The sequence below is a fragment of the Purpureocillium lilacinum genome (assembly GCF_023168085.1).
Source record: "Purpureocillium lilacinum CBS 284.36 DNA, scaffold_1, whole genome shotgun sequence".
Lineage (NCBI taxonomy): Eukaryota > Fungi > Ascomycota > Sordariomycetes > Hypocreales > Ophiocordycipitaceae > Purpureocillium > Purpureocillium lilacinum.
Genome location: NW_027072111.1, coordinates 2,865,258 through 2,891,039, shown reverse-complemented (window position 1 = coordinate 2,891,039; position 25,782 = coordinate 2,865,258). Strand labels below are relative to the sequence as shown.

The 25,782-nt window shown below is 60.0% G+C and overlaps 7 protein-coding genes across 7 annotated transcripts; 4 read left to right on the top strand and 3 right to left on the bottom strand.

Annotated features, from left to right (window-relative positions):
• Positions 1 to 157: 157 nt before the first annotated feature.
• Positions 158 to 1,987, bottom strand: PLICBS_000588 (uncharacterized protein; the record flags this gene model as incomplete). Its single annotated transcript, XM_018318390.2, has 1 exon — positions 158 to 1,987. One exon carries the CDS (start codon positions 1,985 to 1,987, stop codon positions 158 to 160), a length of 1,830 nt encoding a protein of 609 aa, XP_018183915.2.
• A 2,416-nt stretch (positions 1,988 to 4,403) lies between these two features.
• On the top strand, positions 4,404 to 6,940 carry PLICBS_000587 (uncharacterized protein; the record flags this gene model as incomplete). The annotated part of the gene is made up of 4 exons (XM_065599627.1): positions 4,404 to 5,897; positions 5,954 to 6,664; positions 6,717 to 6,827; positions 6,884 to 6,940. 4 exons carry the CDS (start codon positions 4,404 to 4,406, stop codon positions 6,938 to 6,940), a joined length of 2,373 nt encoding a protein of 790 aa, XP_065455699.1.
• Positions 6,941 to 10,229: 3,289 nt separating this feature from the next.
• PLICBS_000586 (4-aminobutyrate transaminase) lies at positions 10,230 to 11,861 on the top strand (the record flags this gene model as incomplete). Its single annotated transcript, XM_018318393.2, has 2 exons — positions 10,230 to 10,522; positions 10,652 to 11,861. 2 exons carry the CDS (start codon positions 10,230 to 10,232, stop codon positions 11,859 to 11,861), a joined length of 1,503 nt encoding a protein of 500 aa, XP_018183918.1.
• A 6,706-nt stretch (positions 11,862 to 18,567) lies between these two features.
• Positions 18,568 to 21,378, top strand: PLICBS_000585 (histone methyltransferase set2; the record flags this gene model as incomplete). Its single annotated transcript, XM_018318395.2, has 3 exons — positions 18,568 to 18,961; positions 19,033 to 20,630; positions 20,689 to 21,378. The coding sequence occupies 3 exons, from the start codon at positions 18,568 to 18,570 to the stop codon at positions 21,376 to 21,378; spliced, it is 2,682 nt and encodes an 893-aa protein (XP_018183920.1).
• An 819-nt stretch (positions 21,379 to 22,197) lies between these two features.
• On the bottom strand, positions 22,198 to 23,313 carry PLICBS_000584 (uncharacterized protein; the record flags this gene model as incomplete). The annotated part of the gene is made up of 1 exon (XM_018318396.2): positions 22,198 to 23,313. The coding sequence occupies one exon, from the start codon at positions 23,311 to 23,313 to the stop codon at positions 22,198 to 22,200; it is 1,116 nt and encodes a 371-aa protein (XP_018183921.2).
• Positions 23,314 to 24,102: 789 nt separating this feature from the next.
• On the top strand, positions 24,103 to 24,540 carry PLICBS_000583 (uncharacterized protein; the record flags this gene model as incomplete). Its single annotated transcript, XM_018318397.2, has 1 exon — positions 24,103 to 24,540. The coding sequence occupies one exon, from the start codon at positions 24,103 to 24,105 to the stop codon at positions 24,538 to 24,540; it is 438 nt and encodes a 145-aa protein (XP_018183922.2).
• A 105-nt stretch (positions 24,541 to 24,645) lies between these two features.
• On the bottom strand, positions 24,646 to 25,096 carry PLICBS_000582 (uncharacterized protein; the record flags this gene model as incomplete). Its single annotated transcript, XM_018318398.2, has 3 exons — positions 24,646 to 24,719; positions 24,774 to 24,902; positions 24,955 to 25,096. 3 exons carry the CDS (start codon positions 25,094 to 25,096, stop codon positions 24,646 to 24,648), a joined length of 345 nt encoding a protein of 114 aa, XP_018183923.2.
• Between the last annotated feature and the right edge of the window lie 686 nt (positions 25,097 to 25,782).

Below are 25,782 nucleotides of genomic sequence, written 5' to 3'. Positions count from 1 at the left end.
GCTACCGTGTTACACACCGATACGAGTGCTGGCCCATGGTCACTTACACCTTGCCAGCAAGCAAAAACTCACTACGGGCAGCATACATTTTCCGACCGGATAGAAATTGCCAGGACGACATATACAATGGCGTGAAAGACTGATATGCATTGTGCTTCTACAACTTGATGCTCTTGACCACTGCTGTGTTGATACCAGCCAGCTCGCCCTGGTATCCGCCCTTTGGCTCTCCTCCCTTCCAAGTGGGCTTCATGCTCCTCAGCTTCTTCTGCTTGGCCTCGTACTGCTTTCTCCGCTTCACTCGCGGGTTCCTGACATCCTTGCTCCTCTTGGGCGCCAGGCCCTTGTTCTTCTCAATGGCGTACGTGATCTTGCGCTTGCCATCGTCGCCGACCTCCTCCTTCTCCACGACTCTGTCGGCCTTGCTCGCCGCGGCAAACGCTGCGTAGCGAGCGGCCTTGTCCTCCCGCTTGCCCTTGGAAGAATTGGCGACCATGTCATAGTAGTCATCTTCGTTGTCGCGCATGGAGTTTGCGACTTGATTGTCATCGTCGTCGCTGTCGTCGCCGAGGTCTGCACCATGCTTAGATCCCTTCTGGCCCCTCTTCTCTGCCGCAGCCATAAGACGAGCCTGGCGATCGCGCAGTCGCTCGCGATACGGAAGATCCATGTCACCTCCGGCATCGCGGCCCGCACCAGCCCGCTTGTTGGCCTTTTGCGCAATCTGAGAAGTGTAAAACTTGAGGCTCTTCTTTCGGGCAGCCTTGTCGGCGGCAGTCCGCTCATCCAGGGCATCCTCCTCACCAAAGTCGGAGTTGTCGTCTTCCTTGTTCGCCTGAGCCGCCTTGGCGGACTTCTTGGATTTCCTCGAAGGGACAGGCAGGTCGTATAGATCCGCGACGGTGTCCTCGATCTGCTTAGCCCGGGCCAGCTTCTCCGCTTTCTTGACCGCGCTGGCCTTGTCGAGATTCGCAGACTTCTTCTTCTTGGGTTTCTCGACGTTTTGCAGGGCCATGGCGATGTCATCGACGTCCATCTCGACGGGCTGCAGGTGGCTGGGCGCGTTTAGTGACCTTGCATTCTTGACCCTCTCCCATGCGTTGCGGCAGTCGACCAGCATCTCCATGACATCGTGATCCCGCAGCTCAGTGGGCGCAAGGGCCTTTTGCGACTTGTCGCCATCCCGCGCAGGAGAGGTCAAAACGGCAAAGTAGCCACCCAAGGCGGCGACATAGCAGCCCAGGACCCAGTATTTGATTGCTTCCAGGGTTCTGGCGGATTTGCCGACCGCATCGGCCTTGAGCTGTGCCAGCACCGGCTGGAGCGCCTCAAACTCGTTGACGAGGTGTTCAAACTCGGGGTATCTTGTCGCAAGGAGTCTCAAGCGCTCGTCGGGCGTCATATCGTCGGTGACCTCGATATCCTTGAGGACTTCAATGACTGGTTCGTCGTTGTCCTCCTCTTCTGGCTCTCCAGCCAGCCACTCGTCGCCGTCAAAAACAAAGTCCTCTTCTCGCATCTTGGACAGCTTCTTTTGCTGCAGTCGCTTCGCCTCGGCCTCTTCTTCCAAAGCATCGGCCTCTGTCTCGATGTTGTCTGCATCGTAGTATTCCTTCTTGGAGGAGCCCCACCAGCCCTCGTCCCCCTCTTCGTCTTCATCGCCGTCCTCGTCCGAGTCGTCGGCGGCGGATTTCTTGCCAGACTTTTTCGAGGGCTTCTTGGCTCGTGCATCGTCATCCGAATCGGTGTCTTCGTAGCCTAGGACCTCTTCGTCTGAGAGCTCAAAGTCCTCGTCATCTTTTCTCCTCCGTTTGGAACCGGGCTCGTCGTCGAGCATGATTTTGTCTTGGTTGATGAAGTATTCGTCCTCGGAGTCGGCGACATCTTCGTACGTGGTGACTGGGCCGAGACGGGCGTCGGCGGCATCCAGGTCCTTGGGGCCCTTGGCCTCCGCATTGCGGGAGGACGCCTTTCTCTTCTTGCCCATGGTTGTGGTGAATTGCGAGGCGAGTAGTTGCGGATGGTGGACGCTGGGCAGTCTCAAGCGGCGATGCGACTTTCCCGGCACTGAGCAGTGAGTACAGAAAATTTACCAGAGATAAGATAAGAAATTCCTCGACCGCCAGGCCCGCCGGAAATACTTGGGGCCGCCGCTAATGCTGCGCTCTCGCAGCACCAACTTGCCCCACGGAACCTTGATGCGCCCACTGCCTAAACAGGCAGTGCAGTGTGACATGGTCAGGCGCCACTTTGGCTGCTGTGCGTCAGATGCACGGCGCAGAGTCGCAGACGCGGGCAACCCTCGACGGTAACACTGCGTATGCGAGATGCAGCATCAGACGATTCTGTGCTACGGCGGCTTCTCGCATTGCCAAGGGATTTTTTCCTCAGAGGCTCTTTGTGTCGCAGGGCAGCGGAAGCTGGGAAAGCGCGGTATTTACTAGGGCCTAGGAATCGGCGGATGGCCAATCTGAAGCGGTCAGGGCACGATTTATGCACACATTTTCGCTTCCACGTTGGCAGCATCGGTCGGAGTATCAAGGCACCTCAGTAACAACGCCGTGTAGCCCCCAATCTTCATCCGCGATAATAGGCCGTGCGTCCCGTGCTTCCCACACTGACCCCGGCCGTCTGCTGGCGGCATCTTGCCCGAGTCGGCAGCAGGTGATGCGCCGGCATGGAACGCAGGACGGGCCAACAGGCCACCCTGATGGCGGCTGCATAATACTCTGAGGCATTACAGTGCCTGCCCCTGCGAAAGACGAGTCTTCATTGGCATGCGGGTGCCAGGGCCTCTACGCAAGCCTCCAGGCACCGTGCCACGGAACGAGGCTGTCGAGGAGTGCGAAATACAAAGCTTGATACTGGCCATGGTATGTTCCACGAGCTGAATTATACGCTGGCGAGTCCACCACGGCTGCGGCAAAAATACAGTTCACAACCCCCCACGGCAGGCAGCTGCAAGAACGGCAGGGCCGCCAGGGACGCCCAAGTAATTACCGCCACGCCCGTGGCGGCTTTTAGCTCCCTCGCCTCCGCAGCCAAGCGCCCTGATTCCTCCACCTTTCTTACCATCCCCCACCGAACCCCGTGCCACTGCTCCGCCGCCTATGCAGGGTGGCAACGGCGACGGCGACTTGGGGACTGTCGGTCTGGCAATATGCCGCGTCTCATCCGTCGAGACACCCCAAAGAAAAAAAAAGAGGCAAGCTCGTGTTGGGCCATTACTTGCACCTGGCCCTCTCGCGGTTGGCATAGTTAAGTCGCGCATGCTCGGCGGCCTCCAGCTATAGCTCCAGCTACCGGATTCAGAGAGCTCCAACACTCGACGCGAGGCGCGGCACAGGGTGCGCCTCTTTAGGCCGTCTGAGACCCTCTGAGACCCTCTGACACGGAGACCAGCCTAGACTAACCGCGCCGGGGCTCACGTGGGATCGTCATAGCTTGGCACAGGGTGCGGTGCCTCGAGCCCTTTGACCCTCCTCCCGCCGCGACTCCATCGGCGTCCGTCAACGTGCCAGAGGCAAGGTAGCCTTCTGGTCGACGTCAACATCACCTGGACTGGCCGATCAGGCAGGCGTCAATCGTCAAGCGCGCAACCGACGGGGCGCGCCTCACCTTATGCCTTGCGAGCCCAGCGCTGCCTCCCTCTGCGGCTGCCCTCTTGCGTCGTGCTCGCCGTGGTGACCGCCAGCCACTGCGACGATACCGGACGATACCTTGAACCGCGCATCTCCAGCCGTTCGACATCTGCATGCAATCACCAAGCTTCTCTTCCGCTACAAACCTCTGTCAATCATCAACTATTGACCGCCATCTCTGCGCCGACATTCCGGCCCCGACATCGCCAGTGACCGCACACACCCAACCACTACCGGCGTGTGCCGAACCGCCCACGAGCGCGGCCGCGCGCGGTCCGAGCTTCCTCGCCGGCCCCGATCCGTGTGTCACGGACTTGTTGCAGATACACGTCCGCGCGAGGTAGCAACGGGTCAACCCTCTGCAGCGTCACGGCGCCAGACAGCTGCACCATGGCGGATCGAGACGGAGGCCTGCCCGTCTCCCAGTCGGTCTCCCAGCCGCCATCGCCACGTACAGTTCGCCGTCCCTTCGCCATGAATCGCCACCATTCAAGCTCCGAGCATGACGAACGAACTCCCCTTCTGGGCGCGCCGCCAAAATCCCGTGTGCGCATGCAGACCGGCGCTACCACCCCTCGCATTCCGCATCTATCACGCAATCAGAGCTACGCAGGTTTGTGTTTTCCCTCCTGTGCAGCCCTGTCTCGGCACTGACCCGAATTTTCCTCTGCTGCAGGTAGTGCTCGCGGCTCTCGAAACCACAATCGCCATGGGTCATGGGGTTCGAGGCTGATATCTGCTCTGTCCGAGCGGCGCGGATCCATGTCTGAGTCCAAGGGCTCGATTTTCCCTGACGAGCGGGTGTGGTACGATCAGTTCACTAGCACTGACTGGGTCCACGATACCATCGCCGATTCCCATCGCGTCAAGGCTCTGCGCAGCAGGAAGGACTTTTGGGGCCGCGTCCGCGTTGCCTTTGACGGCTCTCAGGGCTGGATCCTGAGTGCCCTGTCTGGCTTCGTCGTCGCACTTATTGCGTACACCGTGGACGTGTCCGAGTCGACCGTCTTTGACTACAAGGATGGCTACTGCGCAAGGGCCTGGTATCTCGACGAAAAGGTGAGCATACTCACACCAACCGTCCAACACGGCCAGGCAGACTTACTCACACCCGAGCAGAAATGCTGCCCACGAGGCGCTTGTGAGGACTGGAAGAGCTGGTCTCAGGCATTCGACTACCATCCGTTCGGAGAGAAATGGACCGACTTCTCTATATACCTACTTTGCGTCATCGGATTCTCTTGCCTCTCGTGCTGGATTACGCTATGGACCAAGACTGTTGTCCCTTCAGCATATCGTCTTACAACACTGGACGAAAACCTCGCCGCCGAGAGGGTACCTTTGCTCGCCGACGACGTCCATTCCGACGACAACGTCAGCCCCCGCCAGCAACGCGACCCTGAGAGGGAGAGTCCACCGATGGTATACTACTCCGCCGCCGGCAGTGGGGTTGCTGAGGTTCGTGTCATCCTCAGTGGATTCGTGCTGCACGGCTTCCTTGGCTTCAAAACGCTCGTCATCAAGATGGTGGCCCTGATCCTCAGCGTCTCGTCTGGACTCAGCCTCGGCAAGGAAGGTCCTTTCGTCCACATGGCGACGTGCGTGGGCAACATCGCCTGCCGACTATTCACCAAATATGACCGCAACGATGCCAAGAGGCGAGAGGTGCTCTCTGCGGCCGCCGCTGCAGGAGTCGCCGTGGCCTTTGGCGCGCCCTTGGGCGGCGTTCTCTTTGGCTTGGAGGAGGTGGCGTACTTCTTCCCGGCCAAGACGCTCTTCAGGACCTTTTTCTGCTGCATTATCGCCGCGCTCTCCCTCAAGTTTTTGAACCCGTATGGCACGCACAAGATTGTCATGTTCGAAATCCGCTACCTCGTCGACTGGGAATACTTTGAGTTGCTGAGCTTCGTCTTTGTCGGCATCTTGGGTGGCGCCATTGGAGCCCTCTTCATCAAGGCATCAAAATACTGGGCACACAGCTTTCGACGCATCGGCGTCATCAAAGCATATCCCATTCTGGAAGTATTCTTGGTGGCCGTCACCACGGGTCTCATGAGCTACTGGAACGGGCTGACGAAGCTCTCGGTGGCTAAGCTGCTCTTAAGCCTCGCATCGCCGTGCGACGACTCCACCGATGGTTCTAAAGATGACCTGGGCCTTTGCCCAAGCTCTGTCAACGACATCCCGCCGATCCTCCTGACACTCTTTGTGGCTTTTCTCATCAAAGGATTCTTGACCATCATCACTTTTGGGATTGTACGTTTGTGTTCTCGCCTCAGTCGTTGGGATGCGTTCTGACAACTTATGTTTAGAAAGTACCTGCCGGTATTTACATTCCGTCCATGGTTGTCGGCGGCCTCTTGGGCCGCATCATCGGGCATTTGGTACAATGGCTGGTGCTGGTGGCCCCAGGCTGGGCCATATTTGGTAACTGCGCCACGGCTTCAGACGGAACATGCATCCAACCCGGTGTGTACGGCCTGATAGCCGCAGGCGCAACCATGTGTGGCGTGACGCGACTTTCGGTGACGCTGGCCGTCATTCTCTTTGAGCTGACAGGCAGCCTCGACTACGTTCTCCCCTTTTCTCTGGCGGTGCTGGTGGCCAAGTGGACGGCGGACGCTATCGAGCCCAACAGCATCTACGACCTGCTCACGAGCATGAACTCGTATCCATTCTTGGACAACAAGCACAAGCCGGTCTTCACGGGAGACCTGGCGGACATTGTGCCGCGTGTGCGCCGCGAGAGGGTGATTGACATCACCAACTCGCCAATCGTGCCCGCCACGAGTCTTCGAGCGAAGCTGGAGACTTTGCACCGGGCTGGGGAGCTGGATGGCGGACTGCCGATTGTGCGACAGGACGTGTTGGTGGGGCTAATTCCGGCGCCGGATCTCGAGTATGCGCTGGATCAGCTCGTGGACGAACAGACCAGTCTCTGCTTGATGGATCGGGTCCCAAGCATCGACGAGGACGAGGAGGACGACCCGGATCCGACCGACTTTACGCGCTACATTGACCCGGTGAGCAGTGGTAGAAGCCCCATTGAAGGTGTTTGTGCTGACTGGGCCGCAGGCACCTGTGACACTGGATGTTCGGTCGCCGTTGGATCTCGTGTACGAGTGTTTTGTCAAGCTTGGATTGCGTTACATTTGTGTGTCGAGGGACGGCAAATATGCCGGCTTGGTGAGTGACGGCCATGGAAACGGAGTCGTGCCGATGACGCTGACGATCTTGAGCAGGTGCATAAAAAGACGTTTGTCAAGTACATGCGAGAATTGGAAGAGTCGGAGAGTTGAGTCTGGCCTAGAGACAGACGGCCTCTGGAATTTGGCGATTGCCCGGAATTGCATACCCTTGGCGTAGCGGGTTGGTCATTGTCATTGTCGCATTCGCGCACTGCATGCACGGTTATTTGAGAGTATTGCTGCGGCCCTGCTCGATGCATTCTGGATGGAGGCAAGATTGCTTGTTTGGACATACACATTACGCGAAGACGGAGAGGAAGACAGCATCAGGTGTTTTGCTCGCTGTAGAGGGACAGGTGGGAGGACACATCCCAGGTTGTTGGCCGCTCGCACGAGATGAGGTCGCGATGGCCGACGGGCGGCGGTTCGTGTCGTTAGTCTGCGTCTGATGGTGGGGGAAAGTCTGGGGGGCGCAGGTGGACCCCGGCCTCGATGGCCGTCGGCGGAGCGTGAATGGAAATGGAAACGGGCGACTAGCCCGGGTTAATGCTCGCAAACCCTGCTCGCATGCCTGCCGCGCAGTACGTATCGCGCGCAAGTGATTGAAATCGTGTTGGGTCTGGAGGTGGCGGGATCGGAGGCTTGCGGGATCGTGAGACGGAGGACCCGGGTGCCGGGCCCGGATGCGAGACGGAGTCCACGGGGCCCGGACGGGCGCGACTGCAGACGCTGCAGGGGGTGGTGGGCGAGGCTGCAGGGCCGGCTCTGCTCTGCCGCGGAGCCAGCCAGCATGTACTCCTACAAGCACACATACAAGTAGTACACGGGGCTGGGAAAGCGTGTTAGACGCCGCGCATGACTAGCTCAATTGCGCGATGGGCCGGCGGTGGGTTCGACGACGCAATGGCGGAGCTCACGTGAGGGCGCGGCGCATGTGTAAACAGTCATTGAGTGTAAACAGAGGGAGGAGGGCCAGTTTCGTGGTGTCACGGAGGAGGGGGGAAGATCGTGAAAGTCGTTGGAGCGGTCATCACGGGCGAGGCAGGGCAGGCATGGGCCCCGGCGGGAGGGGACGTACGTTGGCCGAGTCGCACAAGGGGGATGGGGGGAGGCGAGGCGGGCGGCTGGTTGCCTGCGCGGCGAACTGGTGAAAGGATAATAAACGAGTCGGGGGTGACGATGCCGGCGGGCGTGCAGGGCCGGCCAAGAAGAAGGAGGAGGAGGAGGAGGAGGACGGTAGAGAGTGACAGATTGGTGCAGCGGGCGGCCGGCCGGCCGACGGAGGAGGGAGAAGGGGCAGGAGGAGCAGCAGCAGGAGGAGGAGGGGCAAGACGGGTTCAACTTATATTATTATTTGACCTTTGAATTAGACCTCGAAATGGGCTATCGTGGGGCGGGCGAGCGGGCAATGCGAGCTGCACGCGCAGGGTGGTGGCCGTGGTGGTGGCGGGCAGGGGGCAAGCAAGCAAGGGCGTCGTCACATCAGCCGATGTTGTACAGTATCATGCCGTTCAGTACTTCGTGCAGAGCACTACAGTATCATTCCTTGTGGGAGAGTGGGCTGCGGGTGTTGGAGGAGGGCGCGGCTGGCTGACTGAACTGATAGATGGACCTGATTGTTAGTGGTGGTGGTGGTGGTGGTTGGTGTCGGCGGTCGTCCTGTTTGACCAAGAGGGGCAGGGAATCTAAAAATTCCGAGACGGGCGCGGCCACGATGGCATCCATGTACGGGTACTTCCATCGTGCGGCGGCGGCGGGAGTGTGTTTGTGCCAGCGGCCGGCCGAGCCATTGGGCCGTCTGTTGGCGATGATGCGGTTGCACAGACGACGCCGTCCGTCGTTTCGTGATTCGTGACGGGGTTTCTGTACTGTACTGTGGCGGCTGGATGCACTCTACCGATGAATGCGCTGTGCTTTGAGGATGCGGTGCGCGTCTGTCGCGGTCATCAGCGGCGACAGCGGCAGCGACAGCGGCAACGGCACGGGTTTCACAAGAGGGCGCGCGCGCGCCGCGCCGGGGGGTGGGCTGGAGCGTGTGTTTCCACGTTGTGGATCCACGACGCTGTGGGGGAAAGTCCGCCGACGTCGGGCTTCGCGTTTTGGAGCTTGTAGATATGGAGAGGGGACAGTGGACACGATCGAAGAATTACAGCGCATAGGTAACCGTATCAAAAGCAGCGCTGGTGATACAGAAGCTTTACGCCCAAGGGTCACCTTCCCGAATGAATGTTAAAGGGCCCCGTTGACTTCACGATGCTACCGCTGTTACTGTACTGCCTGCGTCTCGTCACGACCTCGTTTTTTTTTTCTTGTCCATTTTCATTTTCTCTCTCCAATTGCCCGTCTCGACCAGCGCCGCCTGACCCAGCCGGCAGCCGAGCTGCAGTTGGAGAAGCAGCTCCAGCACACCAAGTACGTAACGGCGACCCCCCGCCGGCCAATGGGTTGCCAGCCGTGCCCACGGACGCGGTGGGGCGCCGACGCACCGGGGGCCCCCCTGGAGAATGGAACCTGGGCCTGGGAACAGCGCGGCCGGGAACTGCCCGGAACTGGAACTTCTTGGGGGACGCCGCCGCCAGACCGCTGGAGACACGGACGCTCCAACGGGGTGCAGGGGGGCCACGGGGGGACGGAGGGGTCATGGGGGGCACTGGGCATGGGGAGGGAGACCGAGGGAGGGGCTGGCGGCCAGTGCTGAGGTGCTGCTGGGGGGGCGGGCTCCAGGCGCTCGGCGGGCGCTGTCGCCCAATCCCCCAACCCAGCGTAGCGCAGCAGCGAGCAGCACCCGGACGTGAGGTCGTTCAGCGGTGTTGTCACCTCGCGCCACGGGCCTCCATCCACCGCCCGGCAGACAGGCGAGACACACACTCACCGTGTGGAGGGGCTGGCCCTAGCTCCATCCAAGCTGCGAAAGCTGCCAGGGTCCCCGCAAATCGGGCCCTCTCGCTCCAGCGCCTCCCCCGGTGTGCGATGCGCCCGGACGGCCGATTCAGGTCCCCCCCCCCTCGCGATACCTCAGTACGTACCGCGGGCGCCGCGCCCATCTCGACCTTCACCGGCCTTGTACTTGTACCTCTACCTCTACCTCCATGTCTCTCGCCTTCCAGTTCTTCCCCACAGATAAGCCGCGGGATTCCGGACGATAAAAAGGTTGGAGCTCGCCAGCTTGCTTCCCACGAGGGTCTGTTCTTGCCCATTGGAATCTTCTCTCCACTGCCCCTCGTCGCCCTCCCTCTGAGTCTGCCCCTCCATCGGAGCTCTCTCTTCCTCCACACCGCGTCGCATTGCATTCGCGAGTGCTTCCGACCTCGAGGGCTTCCCCCAGACTTACATCACTGCGTGTCGCCACGCGCCCGTCACCGCCTCTCCCCGTCCTACACCACCTCCTCTCGCCGTCGCCATGTCGGCCGCCCTCCGTGCTGCCCGCACCCTGCGGCCAGCCATGGCCGCTTCGGCCACGCGCGCCTTCACCACCGCCGGCGCCGTCCGCCTGGCATCGGTCAAGCCCTTCCACAAGGACGAGCCCGCCGCCCCCGTGCTCAAGACGTCGTCGTTCCCTGGCCCCGAGGCCACCCGCCACGCCAAGGAGCTCAACGAGGTCTTCGAGACGCGGAGCTTGAACATGGTTGCCGACTACACCAAGAGCGCCGGCAACTACATTGCCGACCCGGATGGCAACATGCTGCTTGACGTGTAAGTGCCCTAATCGAGCTGGCCTGCGCAACCGCCCCTGCGACGATCAGGCCGGGGGACGAGCAGAGTAGACCCGTCCGTGTGTGCGACCAAGACGCGTGTAGCTGACTTGCCATTCTTTCCTTCCAGCTATGCCCAGATTGCCTCCATCCCTGTTGGCTACAACAACCCGGAGCTGCGCAAGGTCGCCGAGACGCCTGAGATGGTTGACGCCATCATCAACCGCCCTGCCCTCGGCAACTTCCCCTCCCACACCTGGGCCTCCCTCCTGAAGACGGGCATCCTCAAGTACGCCCCCAAGGGCCTCGACAACGTCTACACCGCCATGGCCGGTTCCGACGCCAACGAGATTGCCTACAAGGCCGCCTTCATGTACCGCCGCCAGATGGAGCGCGGCGGCCCCGAGGTCGACTTCACCCCCGAGGAGATCGAGTCCGCCATGCGCAACGAGGCCCCCGGCTCCCCCAAGCTCTCCATCCTCTCCTTCAAGGGCGGCTTCCACGGCCGTCTGTTCGGCTCCCTCTCCACCACCCGCTCCAAGCCCATCCACAAGCTCGACATTCCCGCCTTCGACTGGCCTCAGGCTACCTTCCCCCAGCTCAAGTACCCTCTCGACCAGCACGCCGAGGAGAACGCCAAGGCCGAGCAGGCCAGCATTGATGAGGTCGAGCACCTCATCAAGACGTGGCGCGTCCCCCCCGCCGCCGTCATCGTCGAGCCCGTTCAGAGCGAGGGCGGTGATAACCACGCCAGCCCCTCCTTCTTCCAGAAGCTCCGCGCCGTTACCCGCAAGCACAACATCCTCCTCATCGCCGACGAGGTCCAGACCGGTCTCGGTGCCACGGGCAAGTTCTGGGCGCACGAGCACTGGAACCTCCAGGACCCCCCGGACATGGTCACCTTCTCCAAGAAGGCCCAGACCGCCGGCTACTACTTCCGCAACCTCGACATGCGCCCCAACAAGCCCTACCGCCAGTTCAACACCTGGATGGGTGACCCCGCCAAGGCCCTGCTCTTCCGCGGCATCTGCAGCGAGATTGAGCGCCTCGACCTCGTCAACAACACCGCCAAGGTCGGCGACTACCTCTTCGGCAAGCTCGAGGGCCTGGCCCAGAGGTACCCCGAGCACTTCCAGAACCTGCGCGGCAAGGGCCAGGGCACCTTCATCGCCTTCGACCACCCCAAGCGCGACGAGTTCCTCGTCAAGGCCAAGTCGTTCGGCATCAACATCGGTGGCAGCGGCGCCAGCGCAGTCCGCCTCCGCCCCATGCTCATCTTCCAGCAGCACCACGCCGACATCCTGCTCGAGGCTCTGGAGAAGATTGTCAAGGCCCTGTAAAAGCTCGATATGGCATACATGATCACGGACAATGGGAAAAAAGAAAGATAATGGAATAGCGGGAAAGATTTCCACCATGTTTTGGCTGAGAGAAGAGTGTCATTTTGCATTTGCTCACTGACGCGCAGTGAGAGGGACGCAGGGGTATGGTCAAGCCCAGCTCGGGAGTCATTTCGCGTTGAACTTTTTGTGTGTGTTTATATACCCTCGTTCGCGAGGTTCCCACGAGGCGTGCCTATCACCGCCTCGTTGAAATGATTTTCCAAATGAGCCGTCGGAGGCTCGGCAAGATGCTCTTGCAGTACCACTTCTAAGCGGGCGGCTTGTCGAAAGCGCATGTGTTGTGGATGAGAGCGTGATAAGAATAATGGATATACCCGCGAGTCCCACGCCCTCACTCAGACCGGGACTGCCTGTGCTATCACAGACTATAATAATAGTGAAGATTGCAACCTTCTGAACATGATCGAGGATAGACCGGCCAGCGCCGACCTCAGTCTTGCGGCGGCTCTCGCGGAACTGCAATGCAATGCAAGCCAACCCGAAACCTCGTACAGGCAAGGCGCTTTACAACAAATGGCAGCGGGTAATGGTACAGGCCCAGAAACAAGACATTAGCGAAAACAAGGCAGTATCCAGCTGCGTATATATTTACCCCGAAGGAGGCCCCAGACAAAAAGGAAGTAATCACATTATCGAGGCTCGAGCAAACGCCAAACTCCATATATCCACGGTGACAGACTCGTCTATGTGCTCTGGTATCATAACGCATCCGTCATACTGCTACATCCCGTATCAAGCATCATCGTCATTACCGGCAAAAGCTTCGCACCCATAGAGCAGCCAAAGCTGGCAGAGAAAACTAAAAGAGGTGATGGGAGCCCTCGCAAGAGGCCGAGTTGTCCGCGAGGAGACTCCGAGTAGGATACCAGAAGGCTCGATTAGGCCCCAGACCTGCTGGTCCGGCGTCGCCTTTTGACATTTCTCGAGTCAGCCGAGGGTGTCGAATGGGTGGAGTAGGACGTTGCAGCAGGAGAGATGGATCGGCCCGCTTCCTGGGCTCTCCCAGTTGCAGGGAGTATCGGCTGAAAGGACGGAGCGAGCTGAGTAGGGGGGCGCGGCGCGATGAGCTGTGGCAACATAGGCTTGAGGTCTCGCTTTGCCATGTCTGCCTTTGATGGACGGCCTCTCTTCTTTGGAGCTTTCCGAGTCTCGCCGAGGCTCGTATCTCTCTGGTCGAAGCCCGGCCCCTCTAGTGCCCCATTTGACGGTCGAGGCGCGATGTAGGCAAGGGCCGGTCTCTTGGGCGGACTGGGCGTTTTCGAAGTAAGTGACCTGCGTGGAGACGACTGGGTCATGTCTCTCGAAGTGCTGGATGCCAGAGGAGGTGAATATCGAAGAGAGGCGGGAACACCAAGCTGGTTCAGGAGCTGTAGGCACTGCTTCATGTTGCGTCCTATCGCGTCTGAGCTCGTTGTCATCGGAGTGAAAGATAGGGACGTGACTTTACCTCGTGGCAGTTGCATATTCATCAAGTCCGCTGGGATGTTATTCGCTCGGATGAAGACTGTTAGAGCCTCCACAGTGACCGGACTGGCCTTGATCACCTCGGCCAGAATGAAGCGCTAGATGACGACGGGTCAGAGAAGCAAGGGCGAATACTGAAGGCGCAGCTAACCTGCTCGTCCGGCGTTAGAGGCGAGGTAGACTCCATGGCTCGGAGTCGGCGCACTGCAAGGCTGCTGGAACGACGTATCGACTAGGGAAAGTGCGCCGTGCACACAACGCAAAGGCGGGGAATGCAGAGAGGGCTAGCGAAGAGAAATGCGGCGACCGGTGCGTAGGCATCTGCTGTGGCGTAGAACGGTCACGAAAGTGAGCGAGCGTGTTGTGATAAACGCAACGGAAGCGTTGACGGAAGTCGACCCCTCCTATTTGCTTCGCGGGCGGCCGGCGAAACCTCCCGCCAGATGGCCCTTCGAGCCTCCGTCAGCTGGGCAAAGAAGGGCCAACCAAGGTAGTCAACTGCGAGCTCCAGGTGCCGTGTTGCGGCAGGACGCGCAAGGCCGACACGTCGTTCAAGGGTTGTCACGCCGGTAGGTCAAGTGCGCGGCAGCTCCGCCCCTCACCCGTCGCCAAGTGCCAGGAGTCCAGGACTCTAGGGCATCAGAGAGTCGTTAGGCGGCCGTGGCAGAAACGACGCGCATCAGCTCTGCGCCAACAACAAAAGAAAATGCACAGTCGCGCGGCTCATGCACCGGCTGCCGAGGGCTGGGTTAAGCGAGGGCAGTCGGCGACAAGTCGGCTTTGTGAAGAGTCGTTCCGGACCGGCAGGCCGCCAGGGAGGCAATGCATGTGGGGGATGGTGAGGCCTCAGAGGGCGGTCGTACAACATCGATCGGCGACCACAAGACCTTGGGGCGAGGCTCTGGACTTAGGGGCGAGACATCACGGGGCGCCGTGGGAAAGCGTATGGTCGTTGGAGTCCTGTGACTGCGGTCCCGTAAGAGCCCCTGATAAGATGGCTGAGAATGCCGGAGATGATGCAGGAGCGGAGTGACGGGAAAGGCGAGGACGATCCAAGGGAACGATTTGTTGCTGACGCTACACTTTCGTCGGCACATAGGCAGAGCGAGGCCCCGGGGAGCTCGCCACCCCGCGGCTCTCCCAAGTGCTATTTGCGTCTCTCTGTGGTGCCTCTCATTCGCGCTGATGACGCTGGTACCCCGTAGTGGTGGTGCCTGCGTTGGGACCAGGGTTGCAATGGACCAGGATCCCGTCGATAGACTCGTCTTTGATGCTGCCCTTACGAAGTAGGCAAGCAGGCGCAAAGGAGGCACACACAAGCCGACTTGATGGCTGCCACACCACCCTCGGGCCGTTGCACAGCGACCTATTTCGCACCTGTCGAGGCGGGCGTCCCTGTCCAGCGGAGTAGGTGGCGCAAAGGTTGTAAGACTGCAGACGGGGCGTTGGGACGGCAGCAGTCGTCGGGCTGGCCGCAATGGGAGATTGCCAAGCGTTGGTGTGGTCGCGCAGCCCGCGCAGGGCCCAAGGCTTGCTCAAGCGGCAAGCATGTGCTGTGCTCCATGGGCCGTCGTGGGTAGCACCAGGAACCAACTCCAGGGACGAGGGTTCCCACCGTAGGGGTAACAGGCCGGCAACGGGACGATCCCTCCGTCTTCCCTTGACTTCGCGGCCCGCAATAGCACGTACCGTACGTAACTCGGATTGTTGGAATTTGAGCGCCAAAGTTGGCGCTAATCAGTCGGGATGGGCGCAAGCCGATGTCGATGTGAATGAAGGCCTGGAGCGGCAGCGTCAAAGCGGCATGGTCATCTGCAGAGAATGGCGGGCCTAGCCGACAGCTCCAACTCAGCACAGCCGGGGCAGATGCTGTTGCGTTAACGAATGCATCATGTGCATGTGCGTCGGGCCGTGCCAGGGTGCAGTAGAGGGCAGAGACCGATGATGGCGGCATATGAGGACAAAATGCTGGCAAATCGGTTAGGTGGTGGCCACAAGCGCACGCAAGGCAGGCGATGGGCTCGGTCCATTCACACCGTGTGTCTGGCCGGCCTCACCGCCGCGACGGACACCACCACACCCACACAGCCCGACATTGTCAGATAGCGTGCCGGTGGAAGCACTGTGCCAAGGGACTCGCTCCGTTTGTCGAGTCCGCCTTGCTGCCGCGGGTGGCGGCGCCTTTGCCGGTCGCTCGCTCGGGTGTGCCAAGGACGCGACGGAGGTTCGACGGTCGTGTTGAACATGTTAAGATGTGCGATGCCGGGTACTTCGTACAGATGGTGAAGGCGGGAACAATGCAGGCTCTCGCATGCATCAACCTGCGGCCGCATGGTGAGGGTGGTGCTTCTTTCAAACAATGGCCAATCCGAACCTCCTTGCCAGGCCGCATGACCTTGTCTCACCCGCCACCCTTCTTCAGGCGACCGGCCATCACGATGTCCCGGTCAAAGCCCGCGCCGAGCCCTGCGATTTGACGGCTCGCTGGGCCTTGGCGAACGTGGCCCGGTTGTTTCAACACGAGCTCGTCTGTCTGGGAGGCCCAGCAATGCAGCGCACGCGATGTTGAGACTGCTCATCAAATATCCACCAGGTCCGTAGCTGGTAGCGTTCGGCAGCGCCTCGTGATGGAACAGGGCCGCAGGATGCGAGGCCCAATGAGCTTCAGAGAAGCGGATGCGTTCGTGCAGCTGCTGCTGAGGCGGGAAGCCACATCACTGGCTGCTCTCGCGCCAATCAGCCCGCAGAGAAGCAGCCTCGGTCAGCACTCTCCGTCTGCTGGCCATGTGTCGAGCTATTCATTGGAGACTGCTGAGTGCGACCTGTCGGTGGCCGGGCGAAATGGATTCGGGAGCTGGGCGGATGCCGTCGCCGAGTCGTGGCATCGGCGGCGGCGGAGTGTTGCCGGCCGGTCCATCGGCGCCGGCACCGACCACCACGGCCCTTGACCCGGACGCGCCGTTGTGTCGTTTTTGAGGCGATGTTGGATGGCGGAAGATAGAACAGCTTTATCAATCCCGATGGTAAAGAAGACGCGGTCACCGCCATTTTATAGACGGACCGCTCCTGCCCCCCGGATTCATGCACAATGCGTTGGCAAGCCCGGAGCGGCCCCACCCTGCCGTGTCGTGCCTTCCCTTTCGCCGTTGAGTGTCGGCCACGTTTCGCCACGAGAACAGATATCGAGTATCTTGGGCATGAAAACAAGTAGCATATCGTCGGGCGGCAATTTCATGCGTGTCTTCAAGAGCCAAACGCGCGAAGTCGATAATCAGCTGTTGTTGTCGAGGTCCGCAAGGGTGGGTCCGGACCGCCGCTCGATGTTCGCAAATTACACGGTAAGGCACTCGGAGCAGCCGTCCCGCATGGGTCCGTAACGCGGAGCGGTTTCACGACGACAATGGCAGGGCCGAGGCATACGAGGCCAGCATACTTTGTATGCTTGGCGATATAACTATGCCGCCGAAAGGTCCCGTCAGACTCGTTGCCGCGGAGCAAGTCCGACCGACCTGGGTTAAATTCAGTGGATTGTGAGCCTAGTTATGGCTGCCACATGTCACTATTGACGAGAATGCATAGTCTCAACCAATTGATCTCTGAATATGGCCATTCAGCTTTCAGGGGCGTCGTATCCGTCATGGAAAAGGCGCGCCACTCCCGTCTGGAGAAACGCAAACTCGAGTCGACATCGTTCTCTCCTTCGAAAAGCAGAGCTTGAGCGACGACGTCAAATATTACCCAAAAGAGACTGTCCCCATCAAATCTGCCTTCTGGCCCGGCCATGCCGTAAGTTACACGTTGGTGCCGTGTCAGGGCAAGACAGCTTCATCTGTTAACAAGCCAGAAAGCCAAAGCGCCTACGGATCCTGAGATAGTTTAGGGTAGGCACCTCAAACAGTAAACAAGGAGCGCCGAGGAAATGAGGGAACTTGGGAGATGCAGCGTTTAACTCCATCGACGAACATTTTGGTTTGTGTAAGGATATTCTGGCTCGGGACAAGATGCCGGAGGTGTCCTAGTTTGAACCGCGTGGAGTGATATGGTGAAGTGGTCCTCGGGCTTCCTGATCTCTCCGCACTCCAATTGAGCAGCTCGGCTGGTACCGAGAAGCGCCTGCCAAGTATCTGGTGACCTCCCATGAAAGCGTTGGGATTATATGTAGGTATGTGTTCACGCAGAGTAATAATTCGTCCGTCTCTGTCTGTGTCGCGCGCTCGATCGCCCGATGATACCAAGCGCACATCGAAACGAAGACGCGATGATGACGGGACCGTCGACTGCCGGAGGGCACGCACTTCGTCGAGATCTCATGAAATATTACACTTGAGGGCCACCGAGTGACACATAAGCAGTCGATATGTTGGACGCGGAGTCTTCGACTATGAAAAGGAGCGTGTCAATTCAGTGTATCGGCAGGGCGCGAGAAGGACGTTTCTTAAATCGCGGCCCCAGCGTTGACTCCGTTGAGCACGAGTAGGTGTGGGCGGGTCCCAACCTTGCAAGGTCGTAGCCAAGATGGCGGGGGCGATCAACGGACGGGCCACTGCGCGGGGCGGACCTATTAATTTTCCGCCCGGGGCGCGCTGCAGCACCTGCAGCATGGCGCCAGCTCCACTGCAGCCGCCTGAGCACAGCACCGCACAGCACCTGGGCACACCTCACCTCAGCCCACTGGAGGAGGCTCCAGATTCAATGCCCTGGGCGGCGATTGGGGTGGCGCGCAGGTGCGGTGCTTCCAGGTTGCTTACCTACTGGAAGGCGTGTTCCATTGCAACTTAGCACGACGGACAGCCAGATCCGCATCCACCTCCTCAGGCTTAACCGAACCTGCCTCCCTCCCTCCCCTTCCTTTTGCTTCATCTTTCGCCGCGACGGGTGCAAGGCCACATGCATCCCGACCAAGCTTGATCCCGCTCAAGCGCCTTTCTCCCGCCTGCCGCCCGCTCCGTACACGAGCTGCTCCCTGTCTCAGAACTTGCGCGGCTGCGCTTCTCCAGCCGTCAAAGCGGCCTCGCGCGCGCTCTTTGCGTCTCCCGTCGCGAACTCGCACCTGCGCCTTGTCCTGTCGCCCGCCCTTCGAGGCTCCAACCACGACCACGGCTTCGACCCGGACGCGAATCTCGAACCCGCGCAGTTGCGCCTCACTCAAACGACCGCAGTCCCTGCTGCCAATGCTCAAATGGAGGATGACGAACACGCCGTCCGGAAAATGAGCAGGGTTAAACTCGAGGACGGCGTTGCCAATGGCGCGCTGGCGGACGTGGACGCAGATGGCTTGACGCCGGCCCCCGACGCGAGAAACGGGAAGTCCCCTTCCTCTTCAAACGATGTCGATGGCATCAAGCCCCGCGGCGAGAGCGTCGGTACCCCCAGCTCCTCGAAGCCCCCCGGGCTGTCTCGAAAATCGTCCCAACGTTCGGCCGCACGCGAGGCGCCGCTGTTCGATCACCTTCCCGACATGACCTCCGATTCCTGCCAGACCTTCCAGGTCATCTCCGACTGCCTCTACGGATCAAAAAATCTGGGCTCCACAGATAACGACGCGCTTGACTGCGACTGCAGGGAAGACTGGCGTATGCGCTCTCTCTTCGCGGCCGCGGCCCCGTTTTGGCAGACAGAGTGAGTGCTAACCTACGGTCTGCAGAAAATGGCGAGAACCATGCCTGTGGCGAGGACTCGGACTGCATCAACCGAGCAACGAAAATGGAGTGCTGCGCTGATGCCGGCAACTGCGGCGGCGGTTGCCAGAACCAGAGGTTCCAGCGCAAGCAGTGGGCCAGCGTTTCCGTCATCAAGACAGAAAAGAAGGGCTTCGGGCTGCGCGCCGACGCGTTCCTGCAGCCCAACCAGTTCATTTACGAGTATATTGGCGAGGTCATCAACGAGCCCACCTTCCGCCGCCGCATGCTCCAGTACGACGACGAGGGCATCAAGCATTTCTACTTCATGTCGCTCAGCAAGAGTGAATTTGTCGACGCGACTAGAAAGGGTAATCTTGGCCGCTTCTGCAACCACTCGTGCAACCCCAATTGCTACGTCGACAAGTGGGTGGTCGGGGACAAGCTGCGCATGGGTATCTTCGCTCTGCGCAACATTCGTGCCGGCGAGGAGCTGGTCTTCAACTACAATGTCGACCGCTACGGGGCCGATCCGCAGCCTTGCTATTGTGGAGAGCCCAACTGCGTTGGCTTCATCGGCGGCAAGACGCAGACGGAGCGCGCGACCAAGCTGCCCGCAACCATCGTCGAGGCTCTCGGTATCGACGATGCTGACGGGTGGGACACGGCCGTCGCCAAGAAGCCGCGGAAGAAGCGGCCTGATGAGGAAGACGAAGAGTACGTCAATAGCATACAGGCCCGCAGTTTGGACGAAGACGATGCCCGCAAGGTCATGGCGGCGCTCGTGCAGTGCAAGGAGAAGTGGATCGCTGTCAAGCTTCTGGAGCGCATTCAGCGTTGCGACGACGAGCGTGCCATCCATTCCGTCATGCGCATGCACGCATACCAGATTTTGAAGACGACGCTCAACACCTTTATCGACGACCACAACCTGGTCCTCCAGGTGCTCGAGATCCTGGACAAGTTCCCGCGCCTTACCAGGAACAAGATTCAAGACTCCAACATCGAAGCCACGATTCAGAATCTTGCCTCGTCTGAGCACGAGGACGTATCATCGCGGTCCAAACAGCTCCTAAAGGACTGGAGCAAGCTGGAGGTGGCATACCGCATCAGACGGCGCAAGGTTGACCCCAATGCACCTGTGCAGAATCTTTACGAAGAACGTCGTGGCGGCCAAGCTCGCGAGGAGGAGACGGCTCAGTCGACACCCAAGACGGCTTCACCTCGCCCCCCCGACGCCCCCAAAGGACCTCGCAGCAACGTTCCCCAACGTAACAACTCCTTCTTCTTCAACTCGCAGCGCCAACGACGCCCCCCTCTCCCCGACGGGTGGTTCACCGCCAAGGATGGAAGAGGTAACACCTACTTCTATACCAAGTCTGGGAAGACCACATGGCAACGACCAACACTTCCGGCGAGCGATTCCGCTCAAAAGGGACCCTCGAAGGCCATACAGGAGCAACTGGCCATTCAGAGTATCATTGACAAGGTGACGAAGGAAGGCACCCCGAAGCAGCCCGCGTCTCAGCCAAAGGAAGTGTCCGAGGTGCACCCGGCGGAGAGTAAAAAGGGCAAATGGCGGACTCTGCCACAGGACAAGCAGATGAAGATTTACGAAAACACGGTAAGCCACCCTTTGAAGACGTTTCTCGCGCCAAGCCGCAGATTTTGACCTCTTTCAGGTGTTTCCTACCGTGAAACATGTCCTGGACAAGTTCCGCCATAAGCTTCCCAAGGACGAGTTGAAGAGACTGGGCAAGGAGATTGCCAAGAAGCTCGTTGCATCGGACTACAAAAACAATCGGGTCGAGGATCCTACGGCCGCGCTCAACGAGAAGCAAGTGCTGAAGATCAAGAAGTACGTCTCGGACTTTCTGAACCGAGCTGTCGAGAAGTACGGCGCCCACCAGAAGCGAAAGGGTGCCAAGGACAGCCCCAGCTCCGGCGATCCTGCAACGCTCGGACAGCATGGAAAGACACAGTCGGACGCGGCGAGGGACGAAGAGAAGTTTGACGGGACCGAGGATGCCACCATTAGTGATGCTGGTTCTCCGAGCAGCCTAGATCGGAAGCGCAAGCGAGACGCAGAACTGGCTGATTCTGCCAGTGCAACTCCATCGGAAGGGCCGGATATCAAGAGGCTGAAGGAGGGCGATACCGGAGAGCCCAGCCCCCCACCTCCACCACCTCCACCGCCCGAGTCTGCGCCTGAGGATGAGATGGCGGACGAGCGCAGGGCTTTGCGAGAGCAGGAAGAGGCGCTCGAAAGGGAGAATGAGGAGGCCCAGCGTCTCGAGGATGAAGCCAACAAGACCAAGATGATGGAGGACGCGGCTGAAGAGATGCGCAAGGATATCGCACTGGCAGCTTGAGGGCCCTGCCGATGCTTTCAGCTCGGCTGCGGAACCGATTTTGCATTTCGCTGCGGCACAACGATGCTTTCCCGCGACTTCAGACGGGCGATCGTGCACCTATATTAGGGACATTGATTCGGAAACAAAAGCATGCTCTGCCCGCCGCGAGCTATGCAGGTTTTTATACGGGCGGTGGGCATATTCCGGAGTCAAGGTGGGGGCGGCCAGCATTCCGGGGCTAGATGTACTATATTGCACTGAGTATTTGAGGGCTATCGGTGTATTTGTACTGGATCATCAAAACGGGGACCGGAGTGAAGGGCGCCGGGGACGGTCATGGAGGCCACTCGTCGACATGCAGCGGCCGATACTGGAGGGATGAAGGCGATGCTACCTCGCGTCATCCGAACCACCATGTGGCCGTTGGCAGAAGACGACTCGGTCCGAAAGGAGAAGCGGCCTGTACGCCGGGACAGGGCTTCTACAGGCGTTGACACGGGAGGAGATACCACAGACTTTTAAGCTATTCCCACGGGTCGTGCTGCGTCTCTCCAGAGTGATTCCAGAATGCTCGCCAGTGACGCCAAGAATTGCGGCCAGTCGAGCTTTGAGCCAAACCCCGATGGACAGGCAAAAGCCTGGCGATTCTCATATCCAGGCAGGTGGTCTGGATATGTGCCCAGAGAACGGGGCGGGTCGATACACGGCACAGGGTGGATCTATACATGAATTGTGCACAGAAACCTCTGAAGATGAAAAGATGACTGCTGAAACGCCTTACAGATCTAGGTACCATATGTATGAGTGTAACACGCGCACGCCAGGGGTATCCAAAGCTCAGTCATCATCATCGTCAGAGGAATCATCGCCCTTCTTCCTCTTCTTCCCCGCCCCCGCCGCCGCGGCCTGAACCTCGCCCTTCCTCCTAAAGACGTAGCTCCTCGCAGGCCGATCCTCGCCGCGCCACCCGCCGCCAACCTCCCCCTTGCGGCTGCGCACGACGCCGCACGTGCGCGCGTGGCGATAGCCCGGGTAGGCGGCGGCCTGGAAGCGGAAGCTGCGCTCGACGGCGAGGCCGGCGTGGCGGGCCAGGTCGCGGACGTTCCACAGCGTGTAGGGCTCGCCCTCGAAGAGGGTGACGACGAGGGAGCCGCCGGGGGCGAGGGCCGGGGTGGCGCGCTCGAAGAAGGCGACGAGCAGGGACTGGTTGTGGCGCACCTGGCGGTTCGTGTCGGTGGACTTGCCGCCGACGTGGGGGAAGTTGAAGAGGATGTGCTGGAAGTGAGGGGGGCGGAGGAGGGCGGGCGTGAGCTTGGTGGCGTCGACGTTGTAGAGGAGCTTGTTGTTCTTGGGGAGGGAGGGTTTGCGTTTTGGGGCGGCGTCTTCGTAGTCCTCGTCGTCGGTTGGGTAAGCTTCTTCGTCGTCGTCATCTTGTTCCTGGTCGTCTCCCTCTGCGTCTTCGGCTTCGTTATCTTCTTCCTCCCGGCCGCTCGAAGCGTCGCTTTGGTCCTTGTCGTCTTCCTCGGCGTCATCCACCTCTCCCTCTTTCCCTTGCCGCTCCTCCTTCTTCTTTGCTTCCACTTCCGTACCCATTATCACAGCAATATTCTCGTCGACAGTCGGGTACTTGGCAACCAGCTCGGCATGATCCCTCTCCAACACCGTGGCAGTCACGTTGACGCACCCATGATGCGCAACGATGCTCGCCGCAAAGCTCAAATCGCCTTCACCCACGAGCAATATCCGGTCCTCGGGCTCGAACGGGATGATGGGCCTCTCGTGCTGAGCTTGTTGCCGTTGCCGTTGCTGGGCCTGCTTCGTCTTCTGCTTCTTCGACGGGGGCGGCCCGTGACGCGCCTTGCTCGAGGAGGAGCTGCCGCCCGTCCGCAGTTCTAGCAGGGGCTTTGGCTTGGGCCGCTGCGGTTGCTGCTTGATCCTGCGCCGGTTCGCCATGGCGGCGGGAGAGGCCGGGGGGGAGGCGAGGGGAGAGGAAGTCGTCGCACACGGTGGGCGCGGTTCGGACTTTTGTCGCGGGCGGGCGGGCGGTCGTTGTGTAAGAGGGACAGGAAAAAAATGCACGTATGAGGTCACCTAGCGTCCCGTCCAGATCGGGGTTCATGTGTCGCGTCCGGCGGCGGGCCGCTACCGAGCCCCCTGCGCGCAGCGGCAGGACGCCTGGATTTGGGGCTACACCCCACTGTAAATGTACCAGCCGGACGGGAAGCTAGTGGGCTTTTCCTCGTGGTTCCGGTTCCAGGTAGGGTCGCATTTGAGTGGCGCATCCATCCGACTTTCGTACCACCGGGGAGTACTGCATCACAAACCCGTCATGAATCATGCTGTTCGCGCATTCTGCCGCGACAAGGGTTGAGATGCGGCCAGGTACAGGGGAGTATTGGGGTTTGGTACTTCGTACAGGAAAGCATGGGACCACCATGTGTGTCGCGTGGAGACCGAATGCTTGTGCAATCGTGACACGAGTATTGTGTCAAGTACTTTGTACCTCACCCTGCACTGTAAAAGCTTCCTGCCGCCGACACCCGTGAACCACCACCCGTTAGAGGTACTTTCACTCTGTCGTTGGCGGGACAGCCTCGAACCATTACATCCTTCCGCGTGATTTCGCCCGCGGGCTTGGACATGGCCATCGCGACGCGATTGACTGCCCTGCACTCATACCAAGCTTCGTGATCCCCGCGACAGCATCGTCATGCGCGCTCGCTAATCGACGCATCTCCGGCCATGGCGTCCCCGTCGCAATTTCGCTTTCTGACCGCCTCGGTCGCCGCCCGGCTCCACGCGCGACACATCGCCAAGGCCACCTCCACGCAGCCGAACCTCCTCGAGTCGGCCATCTTCTCGCCCGTCAACCACGAGCGCTACGGCCAGACCGACGTGTTCCAGCTCGCCGCCGTCCTGGCCGAGAAGATCATCCTCAACCACCCGTACCAGGACGGCAACAAGCGCACGGCCCTGTTCGCCGCGGACGCCTTCCTCAAGGTCAACGGGTACATTCTGCAGACGAGGCCGCGCGGCGTAGACGACGCGGAGCTCAATGACCGCCTCGCGGATGCGCATGTGCACGTCGCCACGAAACGGTGGACTGCGGAGGATTTGGGGGGGTTTTACGAGAGCATTGCCGAGTCAGTCGCTGCAGCAGGACATTCAAATCAGCCATGAAGATCGTCAAGGCGAGACGCCCGGTTATGAAGGAGAATACAATGTGCTTAGTCTGCTCAGCGCCGTGACTGGCTTCTATCCTGAGAAAAACATACATGGCGCCCGCTATCTGTCCTTGAGAAGTGTAGCGGCGCCCTCCAATCTCTCGTTGCTTTCACGACATGACTCCTCAAATGCGTCTGTGATTTCGTCAGCTTGAGCAGCTCGCGGCAGTAAGCTAATTCATGTCGCACCATCCGCGGTTCCATCGAGAGTAATGGCATTCGTCGCGCCCCAGAGCCACAGGGTAGCTGGGCTCGTGACGGCAGTGCTCTGTCGTGGGAGGTCCTGATCGAGGACAATGCGCGGGTATGCCGCTGAGACTAGTGCACGTTAGGACAATGCACTTCTATTGTCTCGAGCACGCAAACGCACCGTGAGCAAAGTGATGGGTGTCGTGGTAGAAGACGAGAGGGACCTTGACTCCAGCTGCTGTCTGGCAGATCGTCTCCCGCGGAGCGAGGGCATGCCCGATATTCCTGTCAATTACCACATAGGCATCCTGTGAGCCACCCATGAAGACGTCTAGAGGTTGTGAATGGAGGTTTCCGTCTGTTCTGCGAACAACGAAATGGGCTTTCCGCTGATGAAACGCTCTGTAAGTGCTCGGATGGGGAGCTGGCCCGCCACGGCCACGCAGCGCCGCCGCGACCCGCGACTGAACGCCGAGCCTCAAAGTCATTGCCTCACACGAGTAGCACGAATGCGACCTTGGCAAGCATCAAGCAATCCGTTGCAGTCTCCGGCGGCTGCCCCATGCCACGGCATACGGACCAGGTGATGTTGAAGGAGGGTTGGCGACGATTAGTCATCCGCGATCGGCCCGCCGCCCTGGCATGCCAGCCGCCCCGCATTCGACAGAAGGGGGAAATTGCGGAGCCCGCGAGCGCACGAGATCCTGTGGGTTGCCCTGGGGCTGGCAACCTTGGAAGCTGCGCTCGATCGGCTGACAGGAGCCAAGCGCGCTGTGCAACCCGAGCACCACAGGGTATGGAATAGCCGGGGCGACGTTTCGTCAGTCGAACGGCGGCCGCGCAACTTTTCGTGGCCTCCGTCGCCAGCTTTGAAGGAAGACGGCGCGGGCCGTGTGCTGATGCCAGCTTGTTGTCGCGGTGCCACTCGAGGCGGGCGCAGGGGTTTCTGCCTACCCAAAATGAAACGCCAGCCATGACTAGCGACGGGCAACACGGTCTGCCACGAGCG